The 23544-nt window shown below is 36.1% G+C and overlaps 3 protein-coding genes across 11 annotated transcripts in view; 1 reads left to right on the top strand and 2 right to left on the bottom strand.

The window, feature by feature from the left end:
- The window catches only part of LOC147846195 (uncharacterized), a 1020765-nt gene that overhangs the window by 963732 nt on the left and 33489 nt on the right, over positions 1 to 23544 (bottom strand). The window lies entirely within an intron of this gene.
- Positions 1 to 23544, top strand: part of apoltp (apolipoprotein lipid transfer particle homolog) — a 597023-nt gene that overhangs the window by 419300 nt on the left and 154179 nt on the right. For 3 of the 9 annotated variants that reach the window (XM_087240364.1, XM_087240365.1, XM_087240366.1), the window contains exons 1-2: positions 22796 to 23314; positions 23462 to 23512. The exons of 4 other annotated variants lie outside the window; for them this stretch is intronic. In XM_087240364.1, the coding sequence (XP_087096490.1) occupies positions 23245 to 23314; positions 23462 to 23512 (121 nt within the window). In that variant the 5' untranslated portion in view covers positions 22796 to 23244. Of the gene's footprint in view, positions 1 to 10283; positions 11299 to 22795; positions 23315 to 23461; positions 23513 to 23544 lie in introns of those variants that run through there. 2 more of the 9 variants (XM_087240363.1, XM_087240367.1) reach the window with 2 other exon arrangements.
- zgc:153115 lies at positions 2558 to 10964 on the bottom strand. The gene is given in 3 exon segments (NM_001077329.2): positions 2558 to 6094; positions 10136 to 10756; positions 10836 to 10964. Coding segments are annotated over 2 exon segments (753 nt in total). The 5' UTR covers positions 10629 to 10756; positions 10836 to 10964; the 3' UTR covers positions 2558 to 5834.

Raw genomic sequence — 23544 nt, forward strand, 5'->3', positions numbered from 1 at the left:
GTAAGGGCCCATACTTTTAGGGACTATTAGAGACATTATGAAAGGCCCGTTAAACAACCCCCCCCCCCCACCCCCGCTCTTCACTTTTATCCGCGATCCACATAATCTTTATTTTAAATATTTCCCAAATGATGGACATTTTCACAGTTTGTCTGATAATATTTTTTCTTCCACAGAAAGTCTTATTTAATACAAATAAAGTGTTTGTTTTATTTAGGCCAAAATGAAAGAAGTTTTACATTTTTTAATAAACATTTTAAAGTCAATATTATTAGCCCCTTAGCTATATTTATATATATATATATATATATATATATATATATATATATATATATATATATATATATATATATATATATATATTTAATAACTTGCCTAATTACCCTAACCTGCCTAGTTAACCTAATTAAGCCTTTAAATGTCCTTTGAAGCTGTGTAGAAGTGTCTTGAAAATATCTAGTCAAATATTATTTACTGTCATCATGGCAAAGATAAAATAAATCAGTTATCAGAAATGAGTTATTAAAACTATTATGTTTAGAAATGTGTTGAGAAAAATCTTCCCGCCGTTAAACTGAAATTGGGGAAAAAAATAAACAAAACTAATAATTCAGGGGGGCTAATAATTCTGACTTCAACTGTATATATTGCGATCATGATTTTTGAAAGTATTACATCGCTTTGCAAACATTAATTATTAGCATTTGTTGAGCCTCCCTATACAGTTAAATAGAGTGCTTGGACCTGGAAGCCGCTTCGCTTGACGTCACACCTAACATTTTCCAGGTACACCTAGTTAAAAACATTGGAACCTTTCCGAATGCTGCGTGTGCACATCGATTCATGTAAGTAGAACTAACCAATCTGCTTCACATTTTGTATGGAATACACACATTTCAGTATGCAAACTAATTACTTCAGACAAACACAGTGCATCCAATCACTGCAGCACTTTTTACTTTTCTCCATAAACTTGCATCGGAGCTTCAGCAATGGTTTTTCCTTTTGACATTAATGAAATTGCTTAATGGTAGCCTAAGAGAAATATAATAGACGCCTAATAGACGCCATAGAAAATGGTGCAGGAAACCACGTGCTCGCGCTTGTCACTTCGGATAAGAATAACAACACATGCGAAAATAAAAAAAAAGGATGTAAGATGTCGCCAGAGTGGCTTTTTGGTTTCTTTTCTTGTGCAGCCCAGCCACTAGCTCCTCATCTGACAGATTTTTTAGCATAATGGTAGCATAGTAGTATAGTCATTCAACTTCACAATTTGTAATGTTGCAGTATGCATTTATAATGATGGCTGGTTCTTTCACTTGATTGCTCAGATTTGATTATCATAGTTTGTTTGTTTACAGAGTCTGAGGTTTACTGTATAAGTTTTGACACCCTACAGATGTTCATCTACTTTTACCTCTACACACTTTTTGTAACGTTTTATCAAGTTTAAGGATCTTTCAAACACGTATGCTTGTTTTAATATTAAGAAATCAGATATTTTGTTTAAATATTTTTGATTTTGACTATTAAACTTGACTATTTGCTTGAGTAATGTTGGTATGTTAAAACAAAGTGGTCAAATAACAAAAAATCCTGATATACCTATATAGATTGTTAAAAATAAAATTAATAAATAAAAATATTTAATAATTATCTATATCGATTAATATGAAACATGATATCGTGATGTTTTTTTTTTTAGCAATATCGCCCAGCCCTTGTCACACATCGAACAAAATTGCACAAAGCACTTCACGGGACACTTAAAACTATGTTGAAGAACATACAGCCTAAATGTTCCACTGTTAAACCAAATCATAAGTAATTTTAAAATTTATAAAAATAATAATGATGATTAATTGTAATAAATCGAAATGTTTTTATTTAGTACTTCACTCAGTTATATCATAAATACTGAATAATAATTAAAGAGCAGCGAAAAATATTTTAAATCAAGCAAGACTTCTTAATATGTTATTTAAAGTAGACCTATTGTGCAAAAATCACTATTATCCGGGGTTTAAACACAATTGTGTGATAGCAGTCTGTGAATATAGCCAGCTTCTATTGGTAACAATATATTAATTTAATTTTTTTATAATCACACTTCATAAAAACAGTCTGCAGATGCAGATTTTAATTGATATTCTCCCTTTATAGATGTCATCAAAAAGGAAAGCTCCCCCCAACAGTGACGATCTCTACCTCATTAGCATAAGACATTAGTCTTGTTCTGAATCTGCCATTATGCTGACACAGGCATTTGTAGCTGGGAGCACAAACGCATTTGAATATAAAGCGACAGTAACCAAAAAGGCACAATTTGGATCAAAGCTTAAAAGGGCAGTTTTAAAGAGATATAAAACATTATTTGAGGGGCATTTTGAGCTGAAACTTCACATACACTCTCTAGAGACATCACACTTAATTTACAATTTGTAAAAAGGAGCACAATAGCTGCTCTTTAATATCTAATATATGAAAATATATATTGAAATCATATAATCATGTCAGTTTGCTAATATAAAAGTAAGAAAGACCAAAACACAAGTAATCCTTAATCAGTTTTATTATTTAAAAAGCAGTGGAGGGTTTTTTTTGTTGTTTCTGTTGGAGGTAAACAAATCGAATCAAATTATCAATCAAGTCTCATAAGTACTGAAAAAAGAAGATATTTTAAAGCACACCTAAAACAAAGCATGTAATAAATAAAAGTAAACAGAGCAATGTTGAAAAACAAGAGCGAATGAAATGAAAGTTGAACATTAGGTCCTGCTCATGAAGGACAGAGGTTTTCAGCATTACATTTTATCACCTGAGGAGAAAACGTGGAAGCTTCCGTATCGACAAATCCCATCAGTTCTCTTTGATATGAGACAAGTCTGTAGACCGAGACTTTAATTTACACATCCTTTTAGTGTAATCACTACAGACAACCTGCCAATCCGTGCACAACCGTTTTAGTGTGTCAAAAACCGGTGGACAAGATCTAGATTGTACGCCAAGCAAGAAAGCAATAATAATAAAAAAAGCTGTCACTACATTTTCTCAATCTAGCATTGTAACTAAAAGCAGCCGCACTTGCACACATCATAGTTCACTTTGAATTGGACATGCAGAGATCAGATGCCTCGAACAGCGAAAAACGCAGCATTTTACCCCCCAGAAGGAACTTTAGATGTTTTACGCTATCTAGGTTCTGTCTTAAACCCTCTAGAAAGCTATGTTCTGCATACTATAGACATCTACAGTACATAAACCAATACAAAAGCATAAAAAACAAAACCTTCCAGTATATCAAACCAAATACGAAAGATAACAGCTGAAATCAAAGACCACACAAAAAAATAACAATCATCAAAAAACTCAGACTTGATCCAGTAGTTTGTGATGGCTGTCCGGAATGCTAGCTGCGAATGTTGAGTATAATGGGTGGGATATCAAATGCTAAACCCGGACTGCTAAAAGGGGGCATTGTAAGTGGAAAAACTTTTTAAAAGGACACGATCACAATAGTCTCAGTCTGTTAGGAATCGCACACAAAGCCCAACACAGTGTACCACTGATGTCGTCAATGGTCAACAGATCCACAGACGAAACGCTACAGGAAAACAACTATTAAAAGACGACACACACACACACACACACACATGCACACAACAAAAAAAAGAAAAGAAAAAACCCGGCCAAACATACAAGCATTGTGAGGAATACGTTATTTAATTAGCTACAGAACAAACACAGTCTTAGATACTATTCTGGATTTGGTTCGATTGGTTTAGTTTTTGTTGAGAACGTTTACCGGTTGTCTCCATTGCACTTTCAGCTACTGCCAGCAGTCACTTAAAACGCTCGGAGTATTGCATGATTAGAAACGCTGTGATGAACCATTGATGCCATCAAAAGCAAAACACAAATCAAATTGAGAAGTCCACAAAAAAAAAGAAGTCAGTTTTTCCTCACACTGATTTAAGCACTCAAACGAAGGTGCATATATTTACGAATGTATTGATTTATCGTGACGAGTCTTTATCTGCTTCCGCAGTGTTCGTTTAGTTGAGCACTGCGCGGTAGCATCTATACAGTGAAACCCATCACACTAGCAGACGACTAGCATCGTTGACAATACCAGTAAGAAAAAAAGTGCAATATTGCATGTGTATTTCTTTAGTTGAGAAGAATGACGCCTGACGGCATACCTGTAGAGAATATATTCGACAGTAAACAATGGTGCAAAACAAGTCAAAAGATTTTTAAGGCTTTCTGAGTTTCCTGATTTTTCTTTTTGTTCTCTGAGATAGTTGTAAGAGGTCCGCGGTGGGACAGTTTCGGAGATTGACTCTCCCGCGTGAATATACACACACACACACATACAGACAAACGTGACGCGCAAACATTCGCACACAAGCAGCACTAACCTATTCAAGCGTGTACTCTCACCCCTAATATAAGGTGTATTACTTCTAGTAGTTCATATAATAACATCTTTACCATTGAAGCTGCAAGCATAGATATTTATCTACACGTATCCACATTACTATTAAACACATTGCTACATGTACCAACATGTCAAAATTACATGGAGTTCCTCAAAATGGAAAATAATCATAATAAATGCACGGTCTAATAATATTAATTATAATAATAATAAAACAAACTATTTCAGATGCCATGCTGATACTACTTAATAGAAAACGTAAGCACAAAAGTAAATAAAAGATGAAAATAACTTATTACCATTTCAGTAGGGAAAGTGGTGTGGAAAAGCGGCATTTGCAGGCAGTGTTTCGACCCAAAAGGAAACCCACTGGCCATTTCAGTTCCATCGATTTAATTGAGAATCAAATTTAAGGATCTGATGAACTTGAGATTAGCCAATCCGAAGAGGTTTAAGAACCCAGCAAACAGTTTTGTGTTTAATAGACACCTAAACGTCAAAAGCTTGGCTAAAACAAGACTAAGCTTGGGCCGTCAGTGAAAACTAGGATAGGATAGCTGAAAACTAGACTAGTCGTCAAATAGACAGACTTTCATATCTGTTTATTTGACAACTAGTCTAGTTTTGGGCTATTCTTAGACGTCTATTAGATTTTCACTGACAGCCCAAATTTAGCCCTGTTTTAGCCAAGATGTCTATGTTTAGAAGTCTATTAGACATTTTTAAAAACAGGGAATACTTGCTGGGAATGCATTAAGTCACTGCATGTGTGACAAATTCAATAGTATTGTACAAAAACTTTGCAATCATTCCGCAACTGAATGTGGTTATTGCATTGCAGAAAATGTCTGGACAAGTAAACCTAGAGACGGTTTGTCATTTCTGACAATACAATAGATATGGAATCAAGGTTGTGTGTATTTTGTAAGCTGTATGGAACGACTATAAAAACACAAGAGTAGGTAGACTTTCCCTTAAACTGACACACACTTTCTGAGGTTCTAAAACATGGCTGACAAGTGATACGAGATTACTCATGGAAAACATTGTGCTACTGCTGGTGGCCATTTTGTCTGCATGCATCCAAAAAAAAGTGTTGAATTTTTTTTTTAGATCGGTCTGTTCCACCAATAGCAAGCATTTTAAGATCATGTGATTTCAGAATCACGTGACTCGGAATGTGCTTGAGCATTTGTGTCTCCTTCGCCCGTTTTGGTCGTCACTGGTTGGGAGAAGAGGTTTCGGAGGAAGACGTGGTGAACTTCTTCATTTTTGGCCTGTGGAAATGAGGATTGAGCTTTGAAAGGCTCTCAGCATGCACGGCGATCGAGTCAAGCTGCAGCTTCTTAGATATGGTGGTCACAGTGCAGAAGGCGGGGGTCCCGGCGTTTTACTCGGCAGTGCTGGCGGCAGCAGGCTGGATGGAAATGGATCCCTGAGCCGAACCTTTGCGGTTGATCATGGAGGGTTGGAAGTTGGGGTGCCGGCGGGCGTGTTTGATGAGGTGGTCGCTGCGCATAAAGCGTTTGTCGCAGAGAGGACATAGGAAGCGCTTCTCGCCAGTGTGAGTACGCAGATGTCGTGCCAACTCATCCGAACGAGCGAACTTCTTTTCACACTCGGGCCAAGTGCATGGAAAAGGCCTCTCACCTAGACAGAGAACACAGATGATCCATGGCTCATTAGACAACACCAATGGCATAATACAATACAATTTGCATTAAGTTGGCAGTAGCTTGGTATCTCGTAATTTACTGCGTCTAATTGTTATTGCTAACTTAGCACACACTTCATTTTTTAGAACGGTTAAAGAATTAATGAAAATTACAAAATTTACTCACCCTTAAGCCAACCTTTGTATATATGACTTTTTCCCTTTTAGACAAACACAGTCTGAGTAGTTTTAAATTTGATCCTGGCTCTTCCATGCTGTACAATGATATTGGGTAGTGACTAGGGCTGCACGATAAGTCAAAAAAGATTGTGATCTCGATCACAAGGTCTTAAAAGGCGCATCTTTTAAATGGTTTACTGATGGGCACGAGTGTTTTGCATTATGCGGCTACGTTTGGGCAATGTCGACCAATTTGGCATTATACAACGTCTAATGTGAAACATCGCGATGGGCGATGGCATCTTCGTCATAGGTGGAGGTGAATGAATTATTTATGAATAATTAATTAATTCATAACAAAATTAATTATTTGTAGCCTACCGTTTTAACTACATGACCTACATGGTTTTTGTTTTACCCATAAACAAATCATACAAATCACAAATCAATCTATTAACCCCTAGGTGTCTTACGGGTTTGTTTTATGACAGATTCATGGGCTTTTAAAAGCTTCAAAGCATGTCACACCCCAACACCATCGTACAGCAATTTTGTTCATTTTTAAACATTTTGAAACTAGTCCAACTGTGTTCGTCTTACAGAACGAAGTCATTTACACTGAGCATGGCTTTAGGGTAAGTAAAATCAAGAGCATTAAATAAAAACTAGTTTGATTTTAGCTGATTATATTTAGAACTAATTTTGTCATGTTAACAAAATTTCAGTACCGTGTTGTTTTAGTTGACTTATTATTTAAATGTATTAAACACAATACTATAAAATGCAAAAATAAAAAAAAAGCTAAAAGTGAAAACTACAATAAACAAAAATCTGTCTATATGGCACAATAACTCTTATACTATATGTATATATATATATACATACATATATGTGTGTGTGTGTGTATATATATATATATATATATATATATATATATATATATATATATATATATATATATATATACACACACACACACACACACACACACACACACACATATATATATACATATATATATATATATATATATATATATATATTTTATATATATATATATATGTGTGTGTGTGTGTGTGTGTATATATATGTATATGGAGTAATGTTTAAGTCATTCAGAATGAACACAATATTGATATATATGCTCAATATGTGTGGATTTTCTGTGGCTGCATTTTGTTCTATTGTAACCATTAATAAGTATAAACACAATGTAATAAACACCATTTTTTTCTGTCTAGAATACTGGTATTGGTACCGAAATTGTTAACATGGCAAAATTGGTTCTAATTATAATGCATAAGCTAAATTTTCATTCAATGCACTTGGTATCGGTGAAAAAGGTGCACTGCACATCAATTAGATGATGTATGAAAAAAAAATTAAAGTGAGGAATGTTGGACTCATCCTGCACTCTGTCTACACACGCACTCACAGCTTTCCATACATTCATATCGAGTTGAATGACAAAATAATCCAATAAAACTCATACACTAGACTCAGTGGATAATGTATAATTATCTTTAAATACCCTCTTCAGGGAGTTCTGTGATCTGTCAATCTGACCAATAATAGTGCCAATATAATGTGCCCCTGTTGTGATCCACCATTTTGTCTTACAAATTGTTCAGCACAGTCCGTAGACTAACATCAGGGAACTTTAACTTGTTCTAAGCTGCATTCATCTATTTGAATTATTTTCAATGTTTTTTGTTCATAAATCTTCATTCATATGCATCGTGACAGGTAACATTATAATATCTTGCAATCATGAGACTTAAATTTGATATTGTAGGAGCCTCAACTTCTTTTCACTGCCTTTGTTTTATTCAAACTTCTTTAAGTGCTGCTGCAGTGCACAATGTCTGGTGTTTTTTTCTCTCCACTTCCTGTGAAGTGATATACTGATGCACTCTAGTATGGTGCAATGAAGTAGGGTTGTCGCAATACCATTAATTCATCTTACGATACTAAGTATCACGATACCAAGTAGTATTGCGATGTTGTTATTCATAACTCAAATTATAAAGAAAATGGTCAGAAATACTGTTTTACATGTTATAATAAGTCTTGAATTTAATTCATAATTCCCTTATTGTTGAAAAAAGTATTATTTGCATGTCACTTCCTCTAAAATTCATTATTTTTGTTTATTTTGTAGATAACTGAACAACAACAAAAAAACATCAAAATAAAGATACAAATTATACCAAATGAAATCTGTTACAAAAATAGAATTTTTCCAACAAAATTAGGCTAAATTGAAGTTGTCAAAAATATTTCCTGTTGCTATTTTGGGTTTTTCCATCTATTTTTATTATTTTTTTTTTCAGTCTTATCAGGTAACCATTCAAAGTAATTCAGAATTTCACTTTGTGAGTCGTTCTTTTTAAGAGATTGTCACGGTTGTTGTCGCTACTAAATCATATAGAGAGGAACAGCAATTAATCGATTCAGATGTGTGTTTGAAAGGTCAGAAAACATCAGAAAAATTGCAACCTTAAAGGCCTCTACAAACTATTAAAATAAAATGGTCTATCGTTGCACAAACGGGGAGGAATTTAGTAACTTTTTCACATCCAGCATTATCTATTGTTGATAAAACGTTAATGACGAAACTACCGTTTATAAACTACAGTGGCGCCGCCAATGTTTTGGAGCCATAGTATTGCGATATTATCATAGTACCGGTAAATCGTGCAAGCCTACAATGAAGTACTGCAAGCAGATGGATGGATGGATAGATGGATGGATGGATGGATGGATGGACGGAAAGACAGACGGATAGATAAGACAGACAGATAGAAACCAGGTTTCTTTTTGTTCCTGCACACAATTATTCCTACTTTGGACTTGTATCTCACTTATGATGACAGACTACCCCATCTAGCCCACTTGGTAGGGCACTTATGATTGAATGAAACATAACTCTGGTGCTTTATTAGTGCACTGTACTAGATTAGAGTGAATTAATTATTTAAGGTGTACCAACTACTGCACTACCAATGTACTAGTACGTATGTATTAGTACACTGTACTAATGCAGTCTGTGCGTAGTACCTACCTGTGCTTGTATTTTGTTACTGTACTAGTTTTTCTTGCTGTACAAGCTTATGTACTAGTTTTCCGTTAAAAAGCACCTTGTCAATACATTAGAAGCCCATTCAAGAACAAAACCTAGTGGTAACGGCACGTATGTGAACATGCCAGGTGTGCGGTCCTAATAGCTCTTTTAGCTTTAGTCAAATAACAGAGAGACAGTGCGTTTAAATGGGAACCTGCGCCTGCGGATTCGCGTACTGTGCTCGAGCTCTGTTCATATGCAAATACGGGGTTCGTCACTATACTACTATACTCGGTCCTCCCTCACGCGCTCCTTCCTTTGTTCATAAACTTTCTTTGTTCGGAGGCCACAGTTGGGAGTTTTCCACTCTTTTGTCCAACTAACGAGATGTGAATTACATTATTTTCCGCGAATTCACTTTTAATATCTCTATTGAGGGTCTATAGCGAGAGCTGACAGAGGGAGCCCCTGACAACCGTCAACAAACCGCCGACAAATGAAACTTACTTTAATCTAGAACTCTGATCAAACTCGGCGGGATTAAATTGTCAATAATATATACTTATTTACTGTAAAGCCATTACATGGAACATATAGTTATACAAATAACATTACACAATGTAAACAAAACCTACATAACTTCATTCATATTCAAATTAAATGGCAAGAATGTTATATATTATAATTAAATGTTCATAAACAGACACACGTACGCTGTAAACATACAGGACTATGAATAGTAATGATATCTGCTGCATTAGCGTCCACCCCCCTCCCATGTGCTTCATCTTACCTGTGTGGGTCCTGATGTGCGCTTTCAGATGGGATGATTTGCCGTACACCCTGTCACACCCGTCGAAAGTACAGGGGTGACGCTTAGTGGGGGACCGTGGCGCTCCCCCTCCTCCCCAAATCTGCTGAGACTGTCCCGGGACAGGGGTGGCAGAGGGGGTCATGGTCGGCGTAGGGGTGGTGGAGTCAGACAACGTGGTGTAGCCGCTCTCCCCGCATGACGAGTTGCTGCTTTCAGAATAGGCCGACATGGGGCGAAACTTGCCGTGCAGGTCGGTGAGGATCTCCGCCACCGTCATCATGTTGGCCCCGTCTAACCGGAGCGTCTCCCGCACCTCCCTGTCCTCGCTCGACCCGTCTGGCTCTCCGGCTGGAAGGCCCTGAGGAGGGGCCTGAGCCGCACCAGACACCGGGGTGGGTCGGTGGAGGACGGGACCGCTGGATATGGACACCAGACACTCGGCGGCCAGATAATCCGAATAGGCGAACGACATTTTATCGCGGCCGCGTTTAACGACGAAGCTAAAGTTATGACGGAGTGCCTCGTTTCCTGAGCCCGGTCGGTTGTTCTCCAAAGACTTTCAACTTGCTGCTTTTTCTCATCAGCGACGACCTCTGCTATCTACATATGATAAAAATAAAGCAAACAAATGAAACTAACCACAAAAAAACGCAAAAATAAGTAAAAAATAATACGCTACCGGCGTGTCTGCGTTTCAAGCCCCAACGTGGTGTCCTACATCGCCCCTCGTTTCATTGTGTCTGCTGCTAGAACCGGCAAAGCCCACGCCACGCCCCCGGTAGCGAATTTAGGAACCCTGGCCTACTACGAGAAAGGCTTGTTCATGAATATTAATTACGCAACGTTCCGTTCTCCCAGGGCTGTCAGCGGATTGGCTTAAAAAACAGACGTAGGTAAGTAGGCGGTAGCCTGCAGAGATGTAAACCAATCACGATGAGCTCGTGTGTGTAAATTATAATACGTGACAGGACGCTAAATAAAGGTTGCTAAGCAACTTCAGCGTGACGTTATTAAAATTCACACGCTAACGTTTGCCGTAGTAGGATTCGCAATTTCGCCAGTTTCAGCAGTGAGAGAAACGCATCAAGTGACGTGATGAACAGACGCGCACTTCGGGCGTGGAGCAAAAAAAATATTCAAAAGTAAGTCGAACGACTCTTGAAAAGTTCCTGTATCAGTAAGGTTAGGCTTTGAATTATGACCTTTGTTTAGTGAAAGATATAACTGGAACAATAACAGAACTAGGCTACACAAATCATCATTTGGTGATGTCATAGAGTAGGCAGCGTGGATGCTCTTCATTCTGACACTTGATTGGTTTATAGCAAGCACATTTACAACACAAGACCTTCAAGAAAACCCTAACTAACTTGTGTCTGTTCTCCCCCGGTTCAGTTCATGGGACTGGTCACAACATGAACCTTCACCCATCTCATGAAGTTAAACATAAATCCTCCATTTTTAGAAATCTTCTCCTCAGTTTTTAAACACCATACTCATGCCCTTAACCACAGGTTTCCTGCAGTTCTTAAAAAAGTTTAAAAGCAATAGTTCACCCTAATATTATACATTTGTCATCACTTACTCATCCTTGATTCCAAACTTATTTGAGTTTCATTCTTCTGCTGATCACAAAAGACTTTAAAGACAGAGGAGGCTAGGGCTAGGCGATATAGCAAAAATTAAATCTTAATGAATTGTTTTCCATATTGAACAATAACGATTGATATATATATATATATATATATATATATATATATATATATATATATATATATATATATATATATATATATATATATATATATATATATATGTGTGTGTGTGTGTGTGTGTAACGGAGGCCAGCTAGTAAGTGCTGTGCAGGTAAACCTCACTTCTCTGACCTCTAAAGGTGCTCTAGCAACGGTAGCTAGAGGCCATGGTCTTTAGCCTCCTTGGTAGAGCATCCGACTCCCATGCAGAAGGTCGCCGTTTCGATACGCCGTTTGTGTGGCGTAGGACCGATGGGGTTACATTGGTGCCGTGACCCGGATGGGAGTGAGGTTTAGGGGGGTGAGTGTAACGGAGGACAGCTAGTAAGTGCTGTGCAGGTAAACCTCACTCCTCTGACTTCTAAAGGTGCTCTATATATATATCAGTTGTTAATGTTTCCAGATTTAAAAGAGTACCCCAACAATGACTGTAGCCACAAAAATTAGAGGGTCCATTAAATAACCTGTTTTTGGTAGCCGATAATTTTTGGTGGCCGGAAATTCAGTGCATCTCTCATATCAACACACTTTTATATTCCCATTGTTTATATTACCATACATTTCTGCTGTCTGTGTGATTGGTATTTAGATCAATATAGAGTAAAAAAGTCCAGAGCTTATTATTGTTATCGAAATACATTTTTTTGCGATTCAATATAATATCGACTGCACGGTGGCACAGTGGGTAGCATGTTCACCTCACAGCAAGAAGGTCGCTGGTTCGATTGTGGGATTGGTTTAAGCCTCGACTGGGTCAGTTGGGGTTTCTGTGTGGAGTTTGCATGTTCTACCTGTGTTTGCGTGGGTATCCTTCGGGTGCTCCAGTTTCTTCCGCAAGTCCAAAACATGTGGTACAGGTGAATTGGATTGGCTAAATTGTCCGTAGTCAATTAGTGTGTATGTTTCCCAGTGATGGGTTGCGGCTGAAAAGGCGTCCGCTGCATAAAACATGTGCTGGATAAGTTGGCTGTTCATTCCGCTGTGACGAGCCCAGAGTAATAAAGGGACTAAGCCAAAAAGAAATGAATGAATGAATGTTTTTCTATCACTCCAATATGACTGTAAACACACTATACCTACACACAGTTCTGTGCAAACAGCTTCCAAAAGATGATTTTCATCATAGTTACATTTACTTTAAAAGCTCAGTTAACTTAGTTACACTTAAACCAATCAAATTTAGTTCGGGATTTGAATTAAATGCTGACCAAGTCCGAACTTTTTTTTTAGATTATTGCTAGATGTGTGTTCTTTATTGACTTAAAACAACTTAATTATTTAAAAAGTCGATTTGCTTATAAAATAAATATCTTGATATAGGAATCCTAAGAAGTTTGCACTGGAAATGAGAATAAAATCATGTAATCATCAAGTTTAAGTATAACTTTTTTTGCATTGTGAACAATAGGAACAACAAAATAATGCCAATATTCTATAGAAGGCTACTTTTGTAAAGTAAATGCTCAGTATACAGTTGAAGTAAGAATTATTAGCCCCCCCCCCCTTGAATTTTTTTCCTTTTTAAAATATTTCCCAAATGATGTTTAACAGAGCAAGAAAAATTTTCACAGTATGTTTGATAATATTTTTTCTTCTGGAGAAAGGCTTGTTTTATTTCGACTTGAATAAAAGCAGTTTAAAACTTTTAAACACTATTTTTAGGACAAAATTATTTTTTTCGATAGTCTACAGAACAAACCATCGTTATACAATAACTTGCCTTATTACCCTAACCTGCCTAGTGAACCTAATTAACCTAGTTAAGCCTTTAAATGTCACTTAAACTGTATAGAAGTGTCTTGTAAAATATATTGTAAAATATTATTTATTGTCATCATGGCAAAGATAAAATAAAACAGTTATTGGAAATGAGTTATTAAAACTATTATGTGTAAAAATGTGTTAAAAAAAATCTTCTCTCCGGTAAACAGAATTTGGGGGAAAAAATAAACAGGGGCTCTAATAATTCAGAGGGGCTGAAAATTCTGACTTCAACTGTGTATAAGTACACCGCTCACAAATCTATCTTTGAAATTCATACATTAATAGGAAGCTTTACAATATTATATTTGTGGAAATTGTGCATATACATTAGATTATTCAGTACTGAAGCCAAACCTGAAGCTAATCTAACAAAATAACTTATGTAACGGTCCGAAAACTAGTACACACAAACTTATATGTTATAAAAAAAAATACTGAAGACAAATTTTAAAAAGGAGGAAAAATCAAGAGTAGCAAAAACAATAAAAAAGGAAAAATTTAGTTAAAGTTTTGTGGGTTGTAATTATTTTTGCAACATTTAACTTGAATTTAATTGTATTATCTTTTAATGTTTGGTGACTAAAACAATATTTTAATAAGTATGTCTGTTTAATACATCAGTTTTGTTTAAATGCACGAAAATACATTGCCTATATTTGTCACGAGTAAAGAAGAGGTGAACTCAAATGCAGAAAAACTTAATGAGCGAGTCTCAGAAAAAGCAAAAAATTAAAGTAACCCAGTTGGGTGAACGCTGAGGAAGCACCAAGGAAAAAATTCCAAAACAATGGGACACTCGCTCACTGGCAGTCCTGGACAAAAATACAGGGTGAGTAACAAAATACTTCACGCAGACACACAATCGACAACATACTGACAAACATGAAGGGAAATGACATGCTATAAATAGGAAAAAAGGGAATGAGAGACAGGTGGAATGAATTAGCTGAAATGACCTGTGCTTCTGCGACTGCAAATAAAAGCAGGTAAAAAGAGGTAATCTGTAACACAAAGCAGGAGAAGAGAGCAAGTACGCAAACTACGGTGACAATATTCACGGGGAAATGGATAAAATATTCAGTTTCCTAATGGGGTGTGCTCAATTATGCTGATCAATGTACATGTATGATAAAACTCATATGTCTCCACAGATATTTAATTCATATAAATATTAACATGCTGTATTACTTATACTTGATTTATAAAATTTTCGTTAATTATTTTAAAGGGATAGTTCAGTAAAAAATGAAATGAATTCAATATTTACTCTTTGTCAAGTGGTTTCAAACCTTGAACAACAAAGACGTTATTCTAAAGAAAGCTGAAAACTTGGAACCATCAAAAACAAATACTATGGAAGTCAATGGTTACAGGTGTACAACATCCTTCAAAATATATTCTTTTGTTTTCAACAAAAGAAATAAACTCATAAAGGTTTGAATCAAGCAAAGAACGAGTGAATGATCACACAATTTTTAGCTTTGGGTGAACTATCCCTTTAATAAAGTATTAATTATCTACCTTTATTAAACTATCAGAAATCATGACTTCAGTGTGCATTTCATCAATACAGTTCATCAATACAAAAATATGATTGAATGGATTCTGTTATATTTATAGTATACAAAGTATTCATAAAACAATGAGCCAAGAAAAAACATAGCAAGATCATGAGATCTTGTGGAAAAAGCTCCACAACAGATCATGAGCCACTGTGGAAAAAGTAGGGCAACCTCAAACAGATGCTGTGAATCATGCATGATGGTCTCCTCCCTTTTTTTGTCCAACATATTTCTGAAAGGTGCAATGGAAAAATGAAATGTAAGGAATAATAGAAAAATAGTATTAGTAGGTCACTGAATATACAGGGGCAAAATTAGAACAAATTTAGGTGGATTGAAAATAAAACAGGCTACATGGTGGAGAAGTGGGTAGTACGATCACCTCACAGCAAGAAGGTTGCTGGTTCGAGCCTCGGCTGGGTCTGCGTTTCTGTGTGGAGTTTCTCCTCATGTTCGTGTGGGTTTCCTTCGGGTCCTCCAGTTTCCCCCACAAATCCAAGACTTGACTATGAGTAGACTAAAAGTTGCCCGTAGTGCTTCCCAGTAATGAGTTGCAGCTGGAAGGGCATCCGCTGCATAAAGCATATGCTGGATAAGTTGGCGGTTCATTCTGCTGTGGCGACCCCAGATTAATAAAGAGACTAATCCGAAAAGAAAATGAATGAATGAACATAAAACATGATGTTCCCCCAAAACCGAAGAATTCTGTTATTTCGCAAAAGTATTTTTTTTTGAGTGTAGTCTATGATTGTGTTTTGTGTGTTTTTGTGAGGCTGTTAGCACACAAACACACAGGCACACACACTTGTATACATGTTTACAGGGACGCTTCATTGACATAATGTATTTTATACTGTAAAAACGCTCATTTTATGCCACGCTAATAGACTACAACTAAATCATACTTGTCATTAAAAAGCTTCATCTTTGTAAACCACATGTACACACACACACACACGCACGCACGCACGCACGCACGCACGCACACACACACACACACACACACTCACTCACACACACACATACTGGTTTGTTAAATGGAGGTCACTCAAAACTGAACATTCTGTCATCAGTTACACACCCTTCACTTATCACAAACCTGTTTGAGTTTTTTTTTTTCTGTTAAAAAAAAAAGATGATTAGTTATTTTGAAAAATGTTCTAAAGTAGGGCTGCACAATTTTGGAAGAAACTGACACTGCGATTTTATTTTTTATTTTTTTACATTTGTATGATATACACTCACCGGCCACTTTATTAAGTACACTAGTCTAAATGCTAGTTAATGCCAATTTCTAATCAGCCAATCATATGGCAGCAGCTCAATGCATTTATGCATGTAGACATGGTCAAGACGATCTGCTGCAGTTCAAACCGAGCATCAGAATGGGGAAGAAATATGATTTAAGTGACGGTGAATGTGGCATTGTTGTTGGTTCCAGATAAGCTGGTCTGAGTATTTCAAAAACTGCTGATATACTGGGATTTTCACGCACAACCATCTCTAGAGTTTACAAAGAATGGTTCGAAAAAGAGAACAAGGCAAATGCCTTGTTGATGCCAGAGGTCAGATGAGAAAGGCCAGACTGGTTCCAGCTTATAGAAAGGCAACAGTAACTCAAATAACCACTCGGTAAAACTGAGGTATGCAGAAGAGCATCTCTGAATGCAAATCTGCAGCAACTGCGTGATGCTATGATGTCGATATGGACTAAATCGCTGAAGTAAATTTTCAGTACTTTGTTGAATCCATGCCACGAAGGATCAAGGCAGTTCTGAAGGCAAAAGTGGGTACAACCAGATACTAGTAATGTGTTCCTAATAAAGTGGCTGGTGAGTGTATATTGCGACACTGAGTATTCAACAAATGAAATGAGTAGATGTAATTGGAAAGAATTCATTATTTTATATTGGGATGATTTTTGTAGGAGAGAGCATCTAGATTCAAAATAATAAACAAATCACAAACATTGAGAAAAGCAGAAGGGCAAATAAAATGCACAGAGCTTTATGATTTTCTGGAAGGTTAGCAACATTCATCAAACAATCATGTTTTACAATAGGCAATTTATTGTTTTAAAGCAGCTTTATTCTGATATAATCTTCATTCAGATTTAGATTATGGCCAGCGGAGAAATGAAAATGGTCGTGCCCAACTGAGTCTGGTTTATCTATTTTCTTCACTCTCCTATCAGGTGAAGTTTTTTTTCCCTCTCCGCTGTTGCCACTGGCTCGCATGGTTCAGGATCGGTAGAGCTACACATAGACGAAATTGCTATACAGTGTTGGAACTCTCAGTAATGATTTAAATCACACTGAACTGAGCTAAACTGAACTGAACTTAAACACTAAAAACTGAACTACTCTGTTCCAGTTACTATGACCATTTATGTAAAGCTGCTTTGACATAGTCTACATTGTAAAAGCGCTATACAAGAAAAGCTGAATTGAATTGAATTAAATTTAATAATCAAATGTAAAGTTACACTCTTCATCGAAATACAACTCATCTTTCTTAAAGTTAAAAATGTCATTTTTATGCCTGAATACTTAAAAATGACTTGAAATACTTTCACAGTAACAGGCCCTAAAACACACATAAACGATACATGATGAAAGTCAATGGATTTAGGTTTCTAACATTCTTCAAAATACCTTCTTTGTTTTTGTTTTTTTCAACCGAAAGAAAGCCATAAAGGTTTGGAACCACTTCGGACTGAGTTCACAGTGAGTAAACATTAATTTTGGGCGAACTATCCTTTTAGTTGCACAGCTTTCCCAGGAGATGGCGCCATTAAAATGGTCTCGCTACTCAGAACTCAAAACAAGCATTTTTCCCCTCACGTCTTCAAATCGAGATGCTAATTTGCAGCCTCCTTTTAAACTTTAACAATAATATCACATATATTTTGGAATTTAACCCTTTAATGAATAAAACAGTATAAGAAAGATGTTTTGATTTAGAAATGTTTTCTTATATCCTCCCTCACTCCCAACTCTCAGCCAATATAACACCAGCATTTTTAGAGATCTCTAGTTCATTTGACATCTGAGTTCAGTTTCATTTGGATAATGTGTATGCTACCTTCTGAACTTAGGTGGACACCAGTGAACTGTAAGCTACGGCTTGCTTCTAATGTGAGTGCAATCAAACCGACGTCTGATATCCATGTCTGAATTGGTCAAACTGTGTATTTATGTGTTTATTCACTTGCTTTCCTAAGACTGAGCCTTATATAGCTTACATTTGTGACAAACATGTACATGTGCCATTATGTTCTTTGGAAACAAAGCTAAAATGTCAAAGTACAAGAAAGCGACCTTCTCTTCATTTCGCTCTGGGTAAACAGCTGCTAGTTTGATGGTGCAGACATATCATTATTCGTAACCAAAAACCACTTTGTGAACACAATCCAGCCGGGGCAGGGGAGGGGAATCAGTCAAGCACGGGTTCAGACCAGGCCGTCCAGCCAAGTGTGAAAGCATCCTAAACTAAAAACCAAATTAAACACACGGAATGATCTATAACACTGTTATTTAAAAAAAAAAAAAAGACTAGTGTATTCCCTCTTTTGTCATGTTAGTAACTAATGGTTCATTAGTTAATGTTAAAGTATTACAACATCAAGTAAGTATGATTAATCTTGTAAAGCATTAACATAAACTAATACATTATTGAAATCTAAAGTTGTGCTTGTTAACATTAGTTAATACACTGTGAGTTAACATGAACTAACATTATTTAACTTAATATCAAGCATTAACAAACATAAAGGTTGTAATAAATGTATTACTAATGGTTTGTTTATGTTAGTAAATAAAATCAACTAATGGGCCATTAATTTAAAGTGTTACCGTCTTCCCTATTACAAAACTGATGTTAACAGTTGGTATCAGTCATTTATTGACATTACGATCACAATTGGATTACTGTAATTTAAAAAATACATTTACAAACTGTAATCATTCAACATTTGAACAAAGAGCTTAGAATGACCAAGAGGCGACACTCAATAGAATCTTCCATTGCGACAGCAGTGCCCAGCAACAGCCCTGGATTCCACCATTTTGGAGTGAAAGCAATCGGCTGTCCATTGGATCTCATTACTGTCGCTATGGCAAGCAACTGCTTCGATTTTTAGTTATTTATTTAAAAAGCGCATTAAAAATGAAAGACGACAATACAACACTTATCACAATCATCAGCACTCTTAATAGTTTATTTTACACACTTAATAATATGCTGTTGTTCTATTTGAGTTTTCATTCCAAAATGGCCGCCGCGTCCTCTAGTGGCTGTTTACTAAATAACACTACAGTGTCGCCTCTTGGTCATTCTAAGCTCTTTGTTCAAATGTTGAATGATTACAGATTACAAAGCTTTTTGATTTGAAGGCAGAACAGCGCTTTACCAAATGACTAAATGGGTGTTTCACTACAATATCATATTTTAAAATTTTAGTTGATGTGTAATGTAGCTGTGTGAACATAAACAGCATCTCTGAATCTAAGAAGCTCAAAGTTAAATACTAAGGGAGACCTTGGTTTTTACTGAGTGTACAAAGCCTACAATGAACGAATTTTGGGGACTACAAAAAATATTTCCAGGCCAGTGAGATCACAAACGTACTTTTACCGCATACACACTGCGCAGCAAAGGGGCGTGGCCAGAGGCGCTGTAATGTTACAGCAGAAGGAGCTAAAATGCGTCCAAACGCTGTTGTTTCCACAGAGCTTCTTCTGTTTCTGTATTTGGGCTTCCAAAGGACACAACACAAAGACAGAAGTGCTTACAGTTCAATATGAATTATGTTCCAGAGAATTATAAAATACATAGCAAGCCTGATTTGACAAAACACAGCTTCCAGAATCTCTCCCAGCTCAGTGCTGGATTCGGTGAAAATCTCCTCAAAGAAGCAGCTCCAACAAGCAGAAGCTGTGAGCTACAACCTGTAAGTGTTTTTTATTTGTTAAAATTAATCATGACATGTACAATGTCTAGCCTTTAACCTTACAAATGAGGACAAGGAAGCAATTTACACAACTATAAGAGCAACAATGAATAAGTGATTTAGGCAAGTTTCAGGTCTGTAAAATCTAAGAAGGAAAGCATTAGTTCATTCCACCAACTGGGCAGATTGAATGCGAGCGTTCGGGAAAGTGATTTCTTCCCTCTTTGGAATGGAACCACGAGGCGACGTTCATTCACAGAACGCAAGTTTCTGGAGGGCACATCCATCTGCAGAAGTGAGAGCAGATAAGAAGGAGCGCAACCAGAAGTCGCTTTGTTGGCAAACATCAGAGCTTTGAATTTGATGCGAGCAGCAACTGGCAGCCAGTGCAAACGGATGAGCAGTGGAGTGACGTGCTCTTTTAGGTTCATTAAAGACTCAGACTTTCCTTCACTTTTCCCCTCATATGCCGCCATTTTAAAGTGCATTCCACTTCATCAAGTGAATAAGCAAGTCTGCTTTATATGTCCACTCCAGCACCTATATGTCCATTTAATGTTCATATTCCATTTAAACCTATTCAGGGATCGTGTTTAGAAACATTTTTTTTGTGCTGGTTAAAAGTCTCTTCTTATTCCAAAAGTAATGATTAAAGTAAATGTATTTATATGTATTTTTTTATATTCTGGGTAAGGCATAGTTCTAAAAAATGTTCATCCAATTACATTTCAAGAGTTCACACTGCGCCACCGCGTCAAAGTATGGTTTAGTCATAAGTGTAATTCCTGCACACCACCGGTTAACTACACTCTTAAAAGAAACAATTCTATATAGAACCAAAAATAGTTCTATCAAGCGCTTCATATATGGAACCCTAAAAAGGTTCTAAATAGAACCATTTTAAGGGTTCATTAAATAGAACCCCAAATGGTTCTTCGAATTCAAGTTAGATGGTTCTATTAAGAACCATTTAAGGGTTCTTTATTTAGGTAATAGTGCAGCACTCGTGCCCGCACCGAGTCTGTGTACACGCGGCAGGCCAGAGTCACTGTGGCAGGCTAGATTGACCATCAGGCCACCGGGAAAGCTCCCGGTTCTCCCTATGGCCAGTTCATCCCTGGATTTTATGAAAACCTTTTAAAGCCAAACATATTTTAATAATCCATAGATGAAAGATGAGGTACTATTTATAAAGGACACAAAAATGCAGGCTAAATGTATTTGAAATATTAAACCTTTAAGTATAAATATATATATATATATATATATATATATATATATATATATATATATATATATATATATACATATATATATATATATATATATATATATATATATATATATATATATATATATATATATATATATATATATATTGTGTGAATGATGAAGCTGTGGTGGACTTCTCCTTTCGAAAAATTAACCGTCACTCTCGAGGCTCTTCACCACCTGTCCACGACGATGATAATTAGTTTTAAATAAATTATTAAATCATAAAAACATGGTACTGCACAGTCTAAATAAATAAACTGGTTTTTTATTTATTTCACAAAATAATGTTTTAAAAATGTTAAATATTAAGTATATATAAAATATAAGTTGTGCAAACCTAAATGAAAAAAATCCCACCATACTGTACACTGATAACGTTTTTGACCACAGCATTCATTTTATTAGGTTTTGACTCAAAAAGCTTTGTATATTTGTGTTATAGCTTATAATTATCTTATAATCTTTACTAGATAATTATGTTATGAATCAAAAACTATAGAACCATTTTAATCAAAAAGGTTCTTTGCACTCAAAGGGTTCTAAATGGAACCATTTTTTGGGTAAAAGGTTCTACTGGCCAAGTATAGAACCCCAAGGTTCTATATAGAACCTCTAGGAACCTTTTTTTTTTTTAGAGTGTACCAAGCTTTGGGTGGCAGGGGAGGGACTGTGTTTCAAAGATATTATGGTAACGCATAGTATTTTGGCAGATCACCTACTGCACCTAATAAAATTGACCTTAAAAAATGAAATACAAACATTAAATATTGCTTTTATTCTAGCTGAAATAAAACAAATAAGACTTTCGCCAGAAGAAAAAAAAATGTTATCAGAAATACTGAAAAAATTCTTGCTCTGATAAACATAATTTGGAAAATATTTAAAAAAGAAAAGAAAAATCACATGAGGGCTAATAATTTGGTCCCACTTTATATCAGGTGGCCTTAATTAATATGTACTTACATAGGAAATAATAGTTTGTTACAATGTACTTATTGTGTAAATACATGTATTTACTGTGTACTTATGCTTGATTAAATACATGTATGTAATTACATCTGTAAATACCTTTTGTAATTACGTTTGTAAATACACTGTTGACCATCCCTTACACCATAACCCACCCTTAAACCTACCCATGCCACCAAACCTGTCCATAACCCAACCTCTATTCCAACTTAAAAGCACCACAAGTGTTCTCAAATACATTATAAACACAGTAAGTATGTTGTATTTATTTTTTGATGTAAGTACATAGTAGTTAGGGACACTTAATATAAAGTGGGACCAATAGTTTTGACTTCAACTGTAAATCTGATGGAACAACATGGAGGGAAGTTAGTGAATGAAGATCATAACTAAATTGCACCGTAATGCAACCCTAGTCTCTCAGCACACCACTAATATCTCTCAAACATCACTATAGTGTATGAAATAATGGTATGATAGTAAAATAGGTTTGAGGTATTTTAGATATCCTCCAGTTTCAGTAATTTAATTTTATGTAACATTTGTGGCAGAGCATCCCACAGACCAAGAGATAAAAGAAAAGACCATGTTTTAGGAAGGCAGAGGCCCGCAACAAGATGTCCATCGGTATGCAGGGAGATTTTGTTAGCTGGATGATCCCCTGGTGGGCATCTGCCCTCTGATTGGTGTCTGAGTGTCCTGTGGGTTTTAACAAAGCCCGTACTCAACGTCTATCATTCATTTCTGTGGTTATGGTTTCCTAGTAATGCTCGCTCGTTTGAAGTGCTGGTGTGGGGCTTTACTTTGTCACTTATGGCCATGTCTCGGGTCTGTCTGTTGCTCCAAGATCTGGGTTTAATTATAATGCTCATATTTTTCAGCGGTAAGTGTTTGATGTTTGTGTTCTTTTTGTGTTTTCTTGATTATAGAACAAAAATAAAGTTATAAATGTTCTCTGATGCTAATACAAAATCGAAATTGTAGATCTCATTCATGATAGTTTTTAATTTTTTGTATTTCTTTTAATAAGTTGACTGTCAGAAACTGCAGCAAGGTCAGCTCTGCAAGCCTGCTTGCCCTGGTAAGAGGATATACATACATGTTGATAAATGT

This window comes from Danio rerio, chromosome 2, assembly GCF_052040795.2.
Source record: "Danio rerio strain M-AB ecotype USA chromosome 2, GRCz13ab, whole genome shotgun sequence".
In the NCBI taxonomy this organism is placed as follows: domain Eukaryota; kingdom Metazoa; phylum Chordata; class Actinopteri; order Cypriniformes; family Danionidae; genus Danio; species Danio rerio.